Source organism: Rhinoderma darwinii, chromosome 2 (genome assembly GCF_050947455.1).
Source record: "Rhinoderma darwinii isolate aRhiDar2 chromosome 2, aRhiDar2.hap1, whole genome shotgun sequence".
NCBI lineage: Eukaryota > Metazoa > Chordata > Amphibia > Anura > Rhinodermatidae > Rhinoderma > Rhinoderma darwinii.
Genome location: NC_134688.1, coordinates 199,684,565 through 199,702,723, shown reverse-complemented (window position 1 = coordinate 199,702,723; position 18,159 = coordinate 199,684,565). Strand labels below are relative to the sequence as shown.

At 41.9% G+C, this 18,159-nt stretch overlaps 1 protein-coding gene and 1 long non-coding RNA gene across 4 annotated transcripts in view; one reads left to right on the top strand and one right to left on the bottom strand.

The window, feature by feature from the left end:
- The window catches only part of LOC142742697 (uncharacterized), a 46,028-nt gene that overhangs the window by 5,898 nt on the left and 21,971 nt on the right, over window positions 1-18,159 (bottom strand). For 2 of the 3 annotated variants that reach the window (XR_012881430.1, XR_012881428.1), the window contains exon 3: window positions 3,356-3,430. The exons of the other annotated variant lie outside the window; for it this stretch is intronic. This is a non-coding gene — a long non-coding RNA (uncharacterized LOC142742697). The remainder of the gene's footprint in view (window positions 1-3,355; window positions 3,431-18,159) is intronic. 3 annotated transcript variants of the gene reach the window in all.
- LOC142742694 (septin-10-like) overlaps window positions 1-18,159 on the top strand; it is a 73,733-nt gene that overhangs the window by 44,255 nt on the left and 11,319 nt on the right. Inside the window, exons 9-10 of the mRNA XM_075852710.1 lie at window positions 13,861-13,993; window positions 14,487-14,671. Of these exons, the coding sequence (XP_075708825.1) occupies window positions 13,861-13,993; window positions 14,487-14,671 (318 nt within the window). The remainder of the gene's footprint in view (window positions 1-13,860; window positions 13,994-14,486; window positions 14,672-18,159) is intronic.

Sequence of the window (18,159 nt, the reverse complement as noted above, 5' to 3'; positions counted from 1 at the left end):
AATACGTCCGTCAATTACGGACGTAATTAGTGTGTGTGCACATACCCTTACCCTCCAGTCATCCTTTTGACTTCTGTCCACCAGTCTAGAGCATTCTTTCCTATCTAAACCAGTTAGTATCTGCAGTGTGTTCGTGTTCCAGATCACTTCAATATACACTCTATCTGCGGCACCATCCCTTGCAGAGCGTGTTGATGATACAGAGTGACAGATGACTCCGACCCGTCCGGCGTCACATCGTCAGGGGCATGATGGGAATTGTAGGCTGCAACAGCTTGCCTCCCTTTCCCCATCAAAAGTAACATGCATGCTCGGCTGGGGCGGTTTATAACTATCTTATTTGTGTGGTCAGCTTAAATAGGACCTGTCACCTCTCCTGATGTGTCTGTTTTTGTAAATAATTGTATTTCACGTGGAATAACAATTCTTGAGTATCTTTTCTTAGAACTTTTCGTTGTGCCGTTCCTATGTTATTCCTCCTAGAAATTTATGAATAAATTGACAACTGGGCGTTACCACTTATGACAGTATCAGATCATTGTTTACAGAGTGAGGCCTCGTGCACACGACTGTAATTTTGATCTGCAATTACGGATCAGAATACAGATCCATTTATTTCTATGGCCCACGGGCACCTTCCCGTATATTTACGGGAAGGTTTCCAGGCCGTAGAAAGGATTCGCACAAAAAATAGGACGTGTCCTATTTTTTTATTTTACAGACTGCTTCTATACTTTATAATGGGAGTACGGCCCACAAATGCGGGTGACTATCCGCAGCCGTCCGTGCCCGTATTTACGGACCGTGCACGGGGCCTGAGAGTGTTTAGGGACACAGGCCTTTGCTAAAGAGAATGGTAACACCAATTTATCCATTTCTTAATACATTTCTAGGAGGATTAACAAAGGAGTGGCTAAATTCAGAGTTCTAAGAAAATATGTTCTAGAATTATTATTTAATGGTGAATACAAGTATTTATTAAAATAGAAAGGTCTGGAGGGGTGACAGGTCCTCATTTAAATGTGCCGTCTATGCAATCCTGGGAACCACAGTTGAATAGGTAGTGCATGCAGGTGTGCCTGCCTATCACCATGCTGTCAGCCAGTCAGTATTGTCTATAGGGATCTTACTACAATACTGTTTGGCTGAGAGCAGAGAGATAGTGTGGGATTCCCTAATGCCTGGCTTAGTTAGTAGGCTGAAGTATTGTGCAGCCCTCAGAACTGTTTTAGCTCTTTATCGATATCTTTTAGATGTCTATAATTAATGTGTATCTCTTTGATGACAAGGATTTCGTAAAAGACTATGAACACCTTTGACATGGTAAAAAAGATTTTTATCTATGTTAGTGGTGATCAGGGGCTAAAAACAGTTACCCAACGTTTCAGGCTGTAATCTCCATTCCTTCATTCATTTTTAGACAACGTGATATTCAGTTTGTAACTTGTTTTTAGCTTCAAACTTTTCTCCTGTGGGACTGTCCTCCCAGTATTATATGCTGGTGTTGAGTTCTATGAATCCAGGATGCTGCCTTCATCAGCTCTCATGTATAAGCACAGATACATTCCTGTACTGCTTTCCCTTCTAATATAGCCCATGAGTGATATTTTCTCCCTTGTACTGATACAGACACTGATGCTGAGAAGTGTGTGATTTTCCTCTCCTTCCCGCTCTGCTTTCCTCCCTATCTTCACTCTACTGAAAGCGTGTGTGATCTGCCCTCCCTTAACCTTTTCCCCCTGCTTGCATTCTGGGCCCTAATGACCAAGCCATTTTTTACGTTTTCCATCGTCACATTCGAAGAGCTATAACATTTTTATTTTTGCGTCGACATAGCTGTATAAGGGCATGTTTGTCTTTTGCAGGACGATTTTTAGTTTTTATTGGTACCATTTTGGAGTAGATGCGACTTTTTGATCACTTTTTATCACTTTTTTTTTAAGTCAGGATTCACAGAAAACAGCAATTTTTCCATGTTTTTTATTTTATTTTTTACGGCGTTCACCGTGCGGGTTAAATGATGTAATAGCTTTATAGTCGGGGTCGTTACGGACGCGGCGATACTAAATTTGTTTGCATTTTTTCCTTTATTTTGTTTTTTCTAATAGTAAAGCATTTTGTAAGGGGGAAAAGTGGGTTTTTCATTTTTATTTTTTTTTATTAACTTTATTCAACTTTTTTTTAACTTGTCCTACTAGGGGACTTTAATATGCGATCATCCGATCGCTTTTATACTACACTGCAATACTTTTGTATTGCAGTGTATTACGGCCTGTCCATTTAAAACGGACAGGCATCTGCTAGGCCATGCCTCTGGCATGACTTAGCAGGCATTCACTACAGGCAGACCTGGGGGCCTTTATTAGGCCCCCGGCTGCCATAGAAGACACAGACCCTCGGCGATCTCATCGCCGGGTGTCAGTGGGATGAGAGGGAGCTCCCTCCCTCCCTCTCTCCAAAACCACTCAGATGCGGCACACGCTATTTAGCGCCGCATCTGAGGGGTTAAACGGGTGAGATCGATACTAATATCGATCTCACACGTTCGAGCTGGGCGCCCCCAGCCCTCAGCTACCTCTGGCAGCTGAGAGCAGGGAGATTTAACGGCTCTCTGCTCTGTTTATTTATCCTGATGCAGCGCCGTGAAACGGCTATTGCATCAGAATAAAGCCCACTAATGACCGCCGTGAAAAGGCGAATCGGCGGCCATTAAGGGGTTAATAAGGATCTGTCACTTGTTTAGTAATGCCCAATCTCCTAGCTAATCTAATAGGCACTGCCACATGGATATTGCTAGTGAAATTTGTGTCCCAAAACGTTTTATTATTTTAAAAGTTATGAGCGTTTTTCTAAATATGCAAATTAGCCTATACTAGACAAGTGACAAGTGGGTGTCAACACCAGCGATTCTACTGAGGTGGAGCTACCTCAGCCTCTGACGCTGCCCTATCAGCATGAAGCTGCTTCACACAGTGTGAGAGACTGCGGCTGGAGGGAAGGGGGATCAATTAAAATAGTCATATCTCGGGCTCTGGACCACCTAGAGCAGTCGTTCTGGTGGCATATGAAAGATCGCAGTTCTAGCTGTGAAACAACTAGAGGTATCACCAGTTGAAAACACAGTCAGGAATAGAAGCTGTATACTATATGATCAGGCTGTGTTGCTGGCCTGAGAAGAAGAGAACTTTATGACGCTGATTGAACAGCATACAGAAAACATTACACCGCCCAGAGTGAAAAGAAAGCGTAACCTCCCATTTGGCAAGTCTAGCCAAATTAGCATATTTTTAAAAAAATGCACATCATTTTGCAAATAATAAATGTTTTTGAAAAAAAAATACACTATAGTTATTACCATTATAGCGTCTATTAGATTAGTTAGCCCTTTGCAACCTAAATCATCGACGTAGTCCAAACGGTCCAGTGGAACCTGCAAAACAAAAATTTGCAATAAGAAAAAAAAAAAAAACTTATACTCACCCACAAGAGTCTTCTCCCCTGTGCCGCAATAGAAACTAGACCTAGAGATGTGCCAAAAATATTAATACATAATTCTGGCCCATCTGGGAGGTCCTGTGCGCCAGAAAAAGCTAACTCAGGGACTCCTCTAATAAAAATGATAACACCTTTCTTTTAGGCCTCATGCACACGACCGTATTTTTTCCCACCCGTAAATACTGGCGTAAATACGGGTCCGGTGTCACACGTATTCGACTAGTTTTGCACCAGTATTTACGGACCCGTGCCCGTAAATATGGGTCCGGTGTCACCCGTATTCCACCCGTATTTACGGGCACGTTTTTGGCGGCAAAATAGCACTGCACTAATCGGCAGCCCCTTCACTCTATCAGTGCAGGATATAGAGAAGGGACAGCCCTTTCTGTAATAAAAGTTAAAGAAATTCATACTTACCCGGCCGTTGTCTTGGTGACGCGTCCCTCTCTTCACATCCAGCCCGACATCCCTGGATGACGCGGCAGTCCATGTGACCGCTGCAGCCTGTGATTGACCTGTGATTAGCTGCAGCGGTCACATGGGCTGAAACGTCATCCAGGACGTCGGGCCGGATGTCGAGAGGGACGCGTCACCAAGGCAACGGCCGGGAGACCGGACTGGAGGAAGCAGGAAGTTCTCGGTAAGTATGAACGTCTTTTATTTTTATTTTTTACAAGTTGCTCTTTATTCTGATCGGTAGTCACTGTCCAGGGTGCTGAAAGAGTTACTGCCGATCAGTTAACTCTTTCAGCTCCCTGGACAGTGACTATTTACTGACGTCGCTTAGCAACGCTGCCGTAATGACGGGTGCACACATGTAGCCACCCGTCATTACGGGAGCTCCATAGACTTCTATGGACTGTCCGTGCCGTTATTACGGCCTGAAATAGGACATGTTCTATCTTTTTCAACGGCACGGGCACCTTCCCGTAAGAAAACGGGAAGGTACCCGTGGCCAATAGAAGTCTATGAGCCCGTTATTACGGGTCGTAATTACGACCCGTAATAACGGGAGTTTTTACGGTCGTGTGCATGAGGCCTTAAAGTGTAACTACATTTTTAAAAACTTTTGTTTTGGCCAGTGGACGTCCGAGCACTGGGACCCCCACTGATCGCTAAAACGAAGAGGCAGAAGTGCATGGGTGAGCGCTGTGAGTCTTTTGAGCCCATACACCGATCCGAGAAAAGCCAATTAGAAACTAAGGTGCACAGCGCTCACCCGAGCACGTCTGACGCTTCATTCTAGCGATCAGTGGGGGTCCCAGTGCTCGGACCCCCACCGATCAAAACTTCTGACATGTCAATGTGATGTGTCAAAAGTTTTTCTAAAAGTTTAGTTACACTTTACAGGAAAGGCGTTACAATTTGAAGCAGTCAGACCCCCCCCCCCCGGCCCCTTGCATTATAATAACTACTGAGGATGCTATGGGGGAAATTATACTACATGGGGGTTCTGAGTGTCCGACTCTGATGGCTCTGTGGGGGGGGGGGGGAATTATCCCCCCCATAGAGCTCTCGGCAGTCAGTCATATGCTCTGACCCCCTCCCTTACAGTATAATAATAACTACTGAGGGCTCCTCTGTACAACTCCTTTGTACAACGCCCACTTGGTCTAATGTAAAACACACCCACTTGTGCATTAAGAAACTCATTAGCATAAAGCAAAAAATCGCTCATAAAGTGGTTTCAATTACTGTCACCTACATTATAGCGCCGATCTCCTTATATAGGAGATAGGGCACTTATAATGTGGTGACAGAGTCTCTTTAAACAATTTTTTTGTTTTATAATCAAGTAAAATAAAACCCCTAAAATATAAAGAAATGTAAAAAAATTCTGCCATTGTGAGACTTTTTTAAAAATATATATTTCACTGCGCTGAAAGCAGGGCTTCATATATGATTGGTAAGCATTTTACTATTTGTTTTTCTATTCTGATTTTTTATATTTTACTTTTTTATGATGTTTGATTATTTTATTGTTTTTTGTTTTTTTTTACATATTTACCCTATAACTGAAGCTACCGTAGCAGCTCCAGTTACAGTGGAAAACAGCCCTGACAAGTGACAACGGTCACCCAGCAGCATGGTTATTTGATCTGTCACCTGGCGATCACGTGATCGCATATGAGCGCTGTGTATAGATCGTTGAGAAGGCAGAAATGGTAAAAATATTGATTGGTATGGCTGCACAATCTGCCATGCAGTCATTTTTCTACGGACCCGTTTCCGGGAAAAGAAACTGATGCCTAATGGAAAGCTGATAGACCCATTAATGGAGGAAAAAAAAAGTAGCCTAACGTATCATGACAGATCCATTAAGCTAATCATGATGGATCCATCATATCTTTCATGGCACCAATTTGAAAAGCACCTTTGGCTCTGTTCACCCGTGCATCCTAATTCCCATTAATAACGGAAGCGGGTACGCAGTGCCAGATTTGTCGTACTATGATTACCCTAGGTGCCAGATTATTGATTTATAATGGGGTCTCGTGTTCCACTGTGGTGTCTATCGTTTTGACGGCAAGAATAGTGCTGTATGCAGTAGTATTTTTCCTGTCAAATATGAGGAATCCGTGAGCCTTCAGTCATAATTCTGTTTCATATGTTAAGTTATTGTACATTTTATTCTTGAAATTCTATCTTTTTCCTTCAATGTATGTTACGTTGTGTTGAGAAAAAAAAATTATGCCAATTTTTTCTTCCAGGAAATGATTTAAACTGCAGTGCGTTGCTATAGGAAGTAGGTTTAAGGGTTTTTTCAAAAAATGTGCTTCCCAAGCATTTTCACAGGGCAGTGAAATGAAATTCTCAGGACAAGTTTATGGGTTCTATATCCTGTTTACTCTTAACCAGCCTGAATTAACCCTGCAGCCTCACACAGTGCCGCTTGTTGTACTCCAGCCGGACAAGGTCCTGTGGTACACACACTCGGCACTAACTAGATCATTTTTTGTACTGTTTTCCTACTTTTTTTGCTTTATGCTTGGGGTTGTTTATTGTTCTTTGATGTCTATCTTTCAGATAGCTTCCTTTACTTGCATGTTAACATCTTGTACAAGAGGGAACAGCTGCATACTGTTAGATGAATGTCCGGACCTCGACTTCTTTGTAATATTCATAAACCATATATCCACCGGTCCTATGTATAAATCACTTGTCTAGGCAATAGTAGTGACATGCTGCTGAGCCCAATAAATTGGTCTGATATTTTACTCATCATGAATTGACCCCGTTAGAAAACATATCTATTCCAAATCAGCTGAAATTAAACGAAAAATAACCTATACATGGTCATTGTTAACACTGATATTACTAATATCTGCATTAGTCCTGATAGCGTGTTCCATTGACTAAAGTGATTTATGGATGTGACCTTTGCACTCTCATGACTCTTGCAGCATTCCTGGCATAGCTAACCAACTAACAGCTGCACTGCACACTGTTATGTATTACGTTATTTCATTGGGCCTAAAATTATTGAAGACAAACAACAGGATGGATGAGCACACACCGTATGTATAAATGTTGTCTATAACGTTATACCCAAACTAACACACGAGCAGAGCAAAAGAAATATGCATGCACAGCCAATGATTTAGAATAAATTAGTATCTTTATCACAACCAAGAGACAATTAAAAACACTGTAAACAAGCATATAAGACAGCGATCCATGGTATGACCATCTACCGGGTGCATCAAGTTACTAAAATCATAATTACCTCCCAAGATGTATCCGGATGTAACACCGTGATTGGATGTGCCTCTATCTGGGACTTATTGAAACACTCAAGTGCCGAACATTTAGGGCTTGTCCACAGGCAATGGAATTGCTGCGTATTTTCTGTCTACAATTGCGGACGGCAAATACGCAGCAGAATACAGTAGCTGCAAAGCGGGTGAGATTTAACAAATCTCATCCACATGGTGCGTACAATTTCCGATCAGAAATTCTCCTGTGGTGCGTATTTTTCGTACTGCAGCATGTCCATTCCTACTACGAAAAGTGAACTGAATTGCTGCGTTTTTAAGAGTAGATGTCACCATCTCCCAGCGTTGAAAAAAACGCAGCAAAATGGTGCGGTTTTTCCGCAGTGGAATTTCTGCTAGTTTTAACGGAAATGCTGCAGAAAATGTCGTTACATGTGGACAAGCCCTTAGATGGATGCCATTTAATTTTCTACCAATAGCTGCCTGAGCAGAGCATATGTTTAGCCATTGTAAGAAAACAAAAAAGAAAACCCACCAGTGTCCTTGTTGTTAACAAAGTTATTGCATATTGTCACTAATAAAGATGTCTCAGAAAGGACATGTACATACAGTGAAGGAAATAAGTATTTGATCCCTTGCTGATTTTGTACGTTTGCCTACTGTCAAAGACATGAACAGTCTAGAATTTTTAGGCTAGGTTAATTTTACCAGTGAGAGATAGATTATATAAAACAAAAAAAAGAAAATCACATTGTCAAAATTATATATATTTATTTGCATTGTGCACAGAGAAATAAGTATTTGATCCCTTTAGCAAACAAGACTTAAAGGGAATGTGTTGCCAGAAAAACATGTTTTGTTTTTTTAAATTAAACATTTAGTGTGTGGGTGATTAAACATTGTTCAAATTTTTTTTATTTTTTTCACGAGTCAGGAAATATTATAAATTAATTCTAATTTATAATACTACCCATTTTTGGTCACTAGATGGAGCTATCCCCAAAATTGCAGCTTTGCAAAATTGGGTAAAAAGCCCTCGCTCTAGTGAGCTCTCAGCATCCCCCCCTCCTTTATCCTGGCTAGTGCCGGGATAAACGAGGGGTTTGAACGGTGTAACCTCCTACACTGTGTGTCGCCATTTTTTGAGCTAACACACAGTGTAGTAGGTTTACATACAGCAGTAAACACACACAAACACGAACATACATTGAAATCTCTTACCTGCTCCTGCCGCCGCGGCTCCCTCCGGCCCGTCCGCTCCGTTTGCTGCCGCTGGTCCAAGTGCACAAATCCGGAAGCCGCGACCGGAAGTAGTAATATTACTGTCCGGCCGCGACTTCCGGTCCACAGGAAAATGGCGCCGGATGGCGCCAATTTCGAATTGGACTGTGTGGGAGCGGCGCATGCGCAGTTCCCACACAGACGCCGTACACTGAAATCAATGGGACGGGAGCCGTTCGCAGTCCCTATGGGACTGTGGCTGCCGTATTCCATGTCTGTATGTGTCGTTAATCGACACACACAGAAATGGAACAAAAAATGGCAGCCCCCATAGGGAAGAAAAAGTGTAAAAATAAGAAAAAGTAAAACACAAACACACAAATGAATATAAACGTTTTTAATAAAGCACTAACATCTTTAACATATAAAAAAATAATTTGTGATGACACTGTTCCTTTAAGACTTGGTGGCAAAACCCTTGTTGGCAAGCACAGCAGTCAGACGTTTTGTGTAGTTGATGATGAGGTTTGCACACATGTTAGATGGAATTTTGGCCCACTCCTCTTTGCAGATCATCTGTAAATCATTAAGACTTCAAGGGTGTCGCTTGGCAACTCGGATCTTCAGCTCCCTCCATAAGTTTTCGATGGGATTAAGGTCTGGAGACTGGCTAGGCCACTCCATGACCTTAATGTGCTTCTTTTTGAGCCACTCCTTTGTTGCCTTGGCTGTATGTTTCGGGTCATTGTCGTGCTGGAAGACCCAGCCACGAGCCATTTTTAATGTCCTGGTGGAGGGAAGGAGGTTGTCACTCAGGATTTGACGGTACATGGCTCCATCCATTCTCCCATTGATGCGGTGAAGTAGTCCTGTGCCCTTAGCAGAGAAACACCCCCAAAACATAATGTTTCCACCTCCATGCTTGACAGTGGGGACGGTGTTCTTTGGGTCATAGGCTGCATTTCTCTTCCGCCAAACACGGCGAGTAGAGTTAATGCCAAAGAGCTCAATTTTAGTCTCATCTGACCACAGCACCTTCTCCCAATCACTCTCAGAATCATCCAGATGTTCATTTGCAAACTTCAGACGGGCCTGTACATGTGCCTTCTTGAGCAGGGGGGCCTTGCGTGCACTGCAGGATTTTAATCCATTACGGCGTAATGTGTTACCAATGGTTTTCTTGGTGACTGTGGTCCCAGCTGCCTTGAGATCATTAACAAGTTCCCCTCGTGTAGTTTTCGGCTAAGCTCTCACCTTCGTCAGGATCAAGGATACCCCACGAGGTGAGATTTTGCATGGAGCCCCAGATCGATGTCGATTGACAGTCATTTTGTATGTCTTCCATTTTCTTACTATTGCACCAACAGTTGTCTCCTTCTCACCCAGCGTCTTACTTATGGTTTTGTAGCCCATTCCAGCCTTGTGCAGGTCTATGATCTTGTCCCTGACATCCTTAGAAAGCTCTTTGGTCTTGCCCATGTTGTAGATGTTAGAGTCAGACTGATTAATTGAGTCTGTGGACTGGAGTCTTTTATACAGGTGACCATGTAAGACAGCTGTCTTTAATGCAGGCACCAAGTTGATTTGGAGCGTGTAACTGGTCTGGAGGAGGCTGAACTCTTAATGGTTGGTAGGGGATCAAATACTTATTTCTCTGTGCACAATGCAAATAAATATATATAATTTTGACTAAGTGATTTTCTTTTTTTTTATATATAATCTAGCTCTCACTATTAACACAATTAACCTAGCCTAAAAATTCTAGACTGTTCATGTCTTTGACAGTGGGCAAACTTACAAAATCAGCAAGGGATCAAATACTTATTTCCTTCACTGTATGTGTAACGGCTGGGGAGGTCGTACGAGCGTCGCGGACCTTTCAAATAGCTGACTGGTGGGGGTGCTGGAAGTCAGACCCCCAGCAATCTACCTATCCTAAGAATAGGCCATCAATTTTGAAATCCCGGATAACCCCTTTGATGTTTTCCACGCTAGCAGAGGTTTAGCATTTTTTACTTGCAACCTTTGACACATATACTGCACTAAGCATCTTTTTTGTATTTGTAGCATAGTAGCACTATTCGTTTAGTATGAGTTCAGATAACTGAAATCAGATTTCACCTATTGGATGACAAAGCAAATAATGTCATTTTCAATGTTTATGTAGAAAAGGACACACTCACAAAAGGTAAAAAAATGTTGCTTGCGTCGTAGTAAATAACGTTTTATAACAATCGTACAAATAAACAATACTGATATACATTTAGACAAGTTCATCAATATCTTGTTAGGAAAGACGTATTATATACGTGAAAGACACAAAAATGGCACTAATAGGGCTAAATTTATCAAAGATGTCAAAGCATTAAGTAAGTCTGGTGCAATACTGACACACTCGAATGGCATTCTCGCTAGAGGATGGCAACTACTAGGCAGCGTTCATCTACATCAATATGATGTACCGAGGAATGTGTGTTACAATTTATTAAATCTGGCGCCAAGTTAAGCACGCCCATCTATGACCATCTGTTTTATAAGTGTCACACATTGGATTAGTGGAATTGAATACATATATCCTTCAGCATTACCTATGACTTGTATGACTGCGTCGTTTCTTCACCTGGAGAAAGCTTCTAGTGATGCATTGGTGATACAAATTGAACTACTGTATTTTTATAACAAGACGCCCCAGACTATATAGTAACATAAACAACTGTTCCATCCATTGGGTATCACGTGTGTTTGCTTTGCCCAATGCAATAATAGGCCCACATTTACCAAGACTGGCCTATTTCACACCAGTCTTCGTAAAGGAGGAGATAGTTGGTGTGATTTGTGGCAAATTTATTAAAAGGTGCACACCTCTTAATAATAAGTTTGGCACATTTTGCACTGTCTGAAGGGCAGAAAAACAATTCTATGCCTGCTCTGAGCAATCTAGACTTGCGACAAAAGTTGTGCCATTTTTAGACTTTTCAATTAATAAATTTGACGAAATCTATGTCTCTTTGGAAACCATGCCCACTTTTCTCATCACTTTCAGAGCGACAGAAAAAGTTGGAAACTTTACCGAAATTTTGATACACATTGTGATTTGCAACTTTTTTTTATCACCGTTTATACCAAAACCTGGCGTAACTTCATGATAAATGTGGGCCATTGTGTTTATCACTGACCAAGAAAGATTTTGCAGCATGAACAATAAGGCTATGTTCACACGACCGCATTCTGGTCAGTATTTTGCAGCAGTATTTGAAAGCCAAAACACAGAAGAGGTGCAAATCTTTCCATTATACGTTTTCTGTTTATTTTCCATTCCTGGTTGTGGCTTCACAACTCCGTCAGGGCATTCCCTTGTTCTGCTCCGTCAGAGGAGCAGAACAAGGGAATGCCGGACGCAACAGTTCCGTTGCAACACGGACATCACTGCGCGGCCGACTGAGCCCATTGACTTTAATGGGTTCCGCTGGGGTAGTTCATGGTTTTATCAGAAACAACAGCGCACCATGCTGCGCTATTGCTTCCGGTCATTTCTGCCGGATCTGCGACAGAGGCCCCTAACGGAGCCTCCAATGCAGATGTGAGCAAAATACTAACCTAAATGCTTCCGTGTGAAAGTGTCCTAAGGCTGAAGTAACCTCTCATTATATATTTATAACAGACAAGCTAACTATGCGTTATGACTGGAAAAACCTTTTTGAGTAGAAAAATATTGTATTTAGTATTTAGTTTAAGGGTTAATGAAAATAAAATCGCAATTTCAGAAGTTTTTCTGCCAGTAATACTTGTGCTGTGTGGAAGAGCTCCTTACAAGCAGATTGTCTATTCTGTTGAGTACAAATGAAGCACTGTCATATCTCCTGTCCCCAGCTGGACCGGTGACCAGTAGTGACATGCCAATATTTAAGAGAAGCTGTCACTGAGACCTTTGTGTGTTCGATGAACCAATCTCAGCTCCGTGTTCCCTTCTTCTTTTTTTTTACCAAAACATGATTAGATCCCAGCAAAAGATTGAAAACTGAAGGGCAGATCCTTAGAATTGTAATTGTATTAGTTTATCTGCTTAGAGAGAATATAATAACCAGTGCCTCAACTCATGGTTACCTTATGTTTTACAGTAAATGACTATAGAAACTAGAAGGAGACCGCTCTATTCTGGCTGGATGTACAATGCATGTCAGTTAATGGGGTGACAGGTTAACTTCAGATGCAGCCCCTGGCTATTGGCCTTTCCAATGAAAATGACACTTTCAGTAGTGCTTTTGTAGCTGCATTAAGAAGTGCCACAATCCTGCCTGTTACAGACACATTTGGGCTGCAGTTGAGAATTGGATAGGACTATACTTTCTCTCGTAATTGCCCTTATTTGTTGTCCCATCACCTTTAAAGTGTATCTAAATGTTCGGCAAACTTGTGACATGCCAGAAGTTTGGATTGGTGGTGGTCCGAGCACTGAGACCCCACCAATCACTAGAATGGAGCCGCTGAAGCGATCGTGTGAGCTCTCAGCTGCTTCGTGTCTTCGGATTTTTCTGGAAATAAATGTATCAGTGCACGGACTCAATAGAAAGTCTATGAGCCCGTACTCCGATACATCGGCTTTCCGGAAAAAGCTGAACAGACACGAAGCAGCTGAACGCTCACACGATCGCTTCAGCGGCTCCATTCTAGTGATTGGTGGGGTCTCAGTGCTCGGACCCCCACCAATCCAAACTATGACATGTCACTATGATATGTCAGAAGTTTGCCGAACGTTTATCTACACTTTAAGTATTGCTGTCTATCATATTGCCAACATACCTCATTTTTGAAAGAGAGATTAACCTGGAAGTTGCAGAGCAATGTAAGGGAGCTGTAATTCTGCTACTGTACGTCTGCTGCCATCTAGTGTTTGGATAGATATAGGTCGTTTATATCACCTTATAAACGGACACAGGTTTTACAGATGCCATTTAGTTATGTTTTAACATTAGCTTCTTCTTAGATACAGGAGTCTTCTAGCTTTCATGCTACTAGCTCCGACTTCCAAATATCAAGACATTGCACAGGCACGTTTGTTTTATACCAGCCCACGATAAGTGCTCTGGAAAATATACATTTTTTACTTAGTGATTGCATGGATTACTTTATAACTAGTAACTATAGTAGGAAGATTTTTCTATGATTTCAGTTTTTTTTGCGCAATTCAGAGATCATAACAAGTGTTAACATAAATGCTAAGACGAGCATCTCCCAGCATCCCATTCTTTCCTCTGTGCTATAGAGATGTATGCCTGGCACATCTGAATATTACTGTTTTACTAGAATGACTGGACTTGGGTCTCTGAGGTCTAGAGCAGATGCATCAGGTCCTTTTTAATGGTGACTCATGATCAATACTTCACCTTAAAGAACTGAACTAAAACACAAATGTTTGTTGGTACTTCAGTTTACAAGAAACATATGAAACAAAGCGCCAAGAGTTCTTCGAGGAACTGCAGAGGAAGGAGGAAGAGATGAGACAGACCTTTGTGCAGAGAGTAAGAGAGAAGGAGACCGTCTTGAAAGAAGCAGAGCGAGAGGTATGTACATTCCAGTTTCCTTTTTTATTTCACAAATTGTTCCGCTAGACCCAACAGAACAAAATGTGATGGTCATTTATACGGTTGCCTAGCACAGAAAAAAAAATATGGTCAAAATGTGCAAATCTGGACAACACCGCATCATTCTATGGCTGTTTTGTCTTGGATTTGCAGCATTGAAAACCTCATCACATTTTGCAATAGGCACAGTTCTGGTTCATTTTTTAGAACTTCCCCTCTCTCTGAATAGAAGAACACCCACTACAGATACCTAGTGGTGCAGATTTATCAATAATGTCGCATGGCCAATTCTGATGTCATGTAAAAATTGACATTTAATTTCACTGATGCCTGCATAGGAATTTTCTGAGCTCCGCAAATACCTAACCATAACATTATTCTTTTTTATGTTTTTGCTAGTTGCAGAAGTGGTGCTTATAAATATATATTTTAGAGAGTACCATCATTGATAACGTGTGTGTGATTTATACAGCTTCAGAACAGATTTGAACAGCTGAAAAGGCTTCATCATGATGAAAGGACGAGCCTAGAGGACAAAAGGAAAGAATTGCAGGAGGAAATTAATGCATTTAATAAACGTAAGGCAGCGACCGAGCTCCTACAAGGACAAGCGTTTGGGAGCGTTGCCAACACCAGCTTGAAAAAGGACCGCAAAACGTATGTTTATTGTTCCTAAGTCTTACTTGTCTGTGCCCTCACTCACCAATGTATTTCTACGAGTGAATGGTAGACAGACCAGCCTAAAATAACCAAAATGCAGCAGCTCTTTGTGTCTTGGGCAACTGACAAGTCTCCCATTACATAAAACAAACCCTGGAAGTCCCTTTTCCGTAGGAATCCAGCTTGAGATGATTATAACAGCTATTTGCTGAACTACTTTCTTTAGTAGATAAAATATGGAGATCTACAAGCATATATGATAAGCGTATAGGATGACCAGATCTTGCGACCGTAATCATGATAAATGTTATTAACCCCTTGCCGGACCGGTAGGTCCTGCCGAGACGTACCGGTGCGTCCTGGCTAACAACTGTCACCCTGTCATAGGACAAGGTGACAGAACTGTGCCATCAACTGTATATGACTGGATCGGCACAGCAAGACGGCAGGGGACCAATCACAGTGGTCCACTGCCAGCGATCACTGCGATTGGTCAGTCACAGCAGACTGACTAATCACAGCTCCTTGAGAACGTGTATGTGATGGAGCTGGCTCTGAAGCTGAGGCAGCGCCATCACTGCCGGTTGTCGACTGTATATTACAGCCGACACCCGCTGTAACGGCCAGGACTAGAGCTATGCTCCAATCCAGCCGATTTAACCCCTTAGATGCAGCGATCAAAAGCGATCGCTGCATCTAGGTGGTTTCTAGCCTGTGGGCACCCCTGACGGTTGCCATAGCTGCGGGTGTCAGCTGTTTGTCACAGCTGACATCCTGCTCTAACGGCCAAGACCAGAGCTACGCTCCAATCCGGCCGATTAACCCCTTAGATGCAGCAATAAAAAAATTATTGCCGCATCTAGGTGGTTAGATCGCACCCTATGGATACTAATGGCAACCATCGGCACCCGCGGTGTGTGCCGATGGTTGCTATGGCAACCAGAGGCCTAACAATGGCCTCCTAGTACGGCAGCCTATTAGGCCCCGCCAGGAGGCGACGCCTAATAGGCTTGCTGTCAGTGAATAGCTGACAGCTCTAATACACTACACTATGTAGGTAGTACAGTGTATTAGAATAGTGATCAGGGCTTCATGCCTTCAAGTCCCCTAGTGGGACCAAAAAAAAAAGTTTATAAAAATTTTGTAAAAAAGTAAAAACAATACGTTTCACGTTAAAAAAAACTAACAGCCTTTTTTCCCATAATAAGCCTTTTATTATAGAACAAAAAGGAAAACGTAAGGACCCAAACTATAAAAATATCACGCTATTTTACTCGAATGTTGAACACCATAAAAAAAAAAAAATAAAAAACAATTCCAGAATCGCTGTTTTTTTCGTCACGACCGCTCCCAAAACAGAATAAAAAAAGGGATCTAAAACTTGAATGTACCCCAAAATTATAAAACTACAGCAGGTCCCGCAAAAAACAAGCCCTCCCACAGCTTGTTTGCCGGGAAAATAAAAGTTATAGCTCTCAGAATATGGTGATACAAAAAAGTGATTTTATTGTGCAGACGCTGCAAAGTATAAAAAAAATTATACATTTCGTATCGACCCGCAGAAAAATTTAAAATTGTCATTTATAGCGCATGGTGAACGCCGTAAAAAAAAAGCACAAAAAACATCAGAATTGCTGGTTTTTGGTCACCTGGCTTGCCAAAAAAATTTAATAAAAAGTGATCAAAAAAATCGCATGTACCCCAAAATGGTACCAATGAAAACTACAGATTGTCCCGCAACAAATAAGCCCTCACACAGCTCCGGTGGAGGAAAAGTAACAAAGTTCTGGCTCTCAGAATATGGCGATGCAAAATGTGCAGTGTTCCAAAAGCGGATACGATTTTTTATTTATCAGTGCGACACCGGCCACACATCTGTGGATTATTATTTATTGACTGCATTATTATACCCTCTTATTATGCCCTGATGTTCTCCGCACAATTACATTTGCCCCCACATTATAAACTGAAATACCAGGAAAATCCCAAACCGAACAACTGCCAAGCAAAATCTGCGCTCCAAATGCCACTTCCTCATTTCTGAGCCCTGCAGAGTGCCCAAGTAGCAGTTTACGTCCACATATATGGCATGACCATACCCGGGAGAACCCGCTTAACAGTTTGAGGTATATGACTTAAGTGGCACGACCTGGGCACAATATATTGTGCACTAAAATGTCATATACCTGTGGAAAATTGCAATTTTCGCTTTGCACCATCCACTCAGCGTTCATTTCGAATAAAAAAAAAATGTGTGGTCAAAATGCCCACTACTACACCCCTTAAAAAATGTCTTGAGGGGTGCAGTTTCCAAAATGGGTGTCACTACTTGGGGGTTTGTTTTACTATTTGACCCCAGTGCCCTGCAATTGTGGGCCAATGCTGCGAAAATCACCAAAATAGGCCTCACATGCGCCTTTGCTCTTTCACTCCTAAGCCCTGTCATATGTCCAGGCAAATAATAAATGCCTTGAGGGGTGTAGTTTACAAAATCGAGTCACTTCTCAGGGTTTTAAACTCTACTCTGGTACCCAAGGGAGCTCTGAAAATGCGACATGGCGCGTGTACACCAGTCCAGCAAAATCTGCGCTCTAAAAGCCAAATGGCGCTCTTTCAATTTTTAGCTGTCATGTGCCCAAACAGCAGTTTAGGGCCACACATGGGGTATTGCCATACTCGGGAGAAATTCGGTAACAAATTGTGTGTTGTTTTTTCTCCTATTACCCCTCGTGAAAATAAAAATTTGGGGGCAAACTACATATTTTTGGGCAAAAATTTTTTTTTCATTTTCACTGCCTAATTCTAAGGGTATGTTCACACGATTTTAAATACGGCTGCGTAAAAAAACGCCCCGTCGGAACAGAACGCCGTTTTTCCCATTGAAATCAATGAACAGATGTTTGGAGGCGTTATGCTTCCGATACTTAGGTTGTTTTTCGGCCGTTTACGGCCGAAAATAAGCAGTGTGAACATACCCTAATACAATCTATAAAACACCTGTGGAATCAAAATGCTCACTACACCCCTAGATGAATGCCCTGAGGGGTATAGATTCCAAAATGGAGTCACTTCTCAGGGGTTTCTACTGTACTGGTACCTCAGGGGCTCTGCAAATGCGACATAGCGCTCAAAAAACAATCAAGCAAAATCTGCATGCCAAGTAACACTCTGCCATTCTGAGCCCTGACGTGTGTCAAAACAGCAGTTTATTACCACATATTGGGTATTGCCGTACTCGGGGGCAATTGCTTTACAATTGTTGGGGCGCTTTTTCTCCCTTATTCCTTGTCAAAATGAAAAAAATGCATCTTTTTTGTGGAAAGAATGTAAATTTTCATTTTCACTGCCTAATTCCAATAAATTCAGCAAAAAAACAGTGGGGTCAAAATTCTCACTATACCGTTAGATAAATTCCATGAGGGGGGTACTTTCCCAAATTGGGTCACTTTTGCGGGGTTTGCACTGTTTTGCAAATGAGATATGGC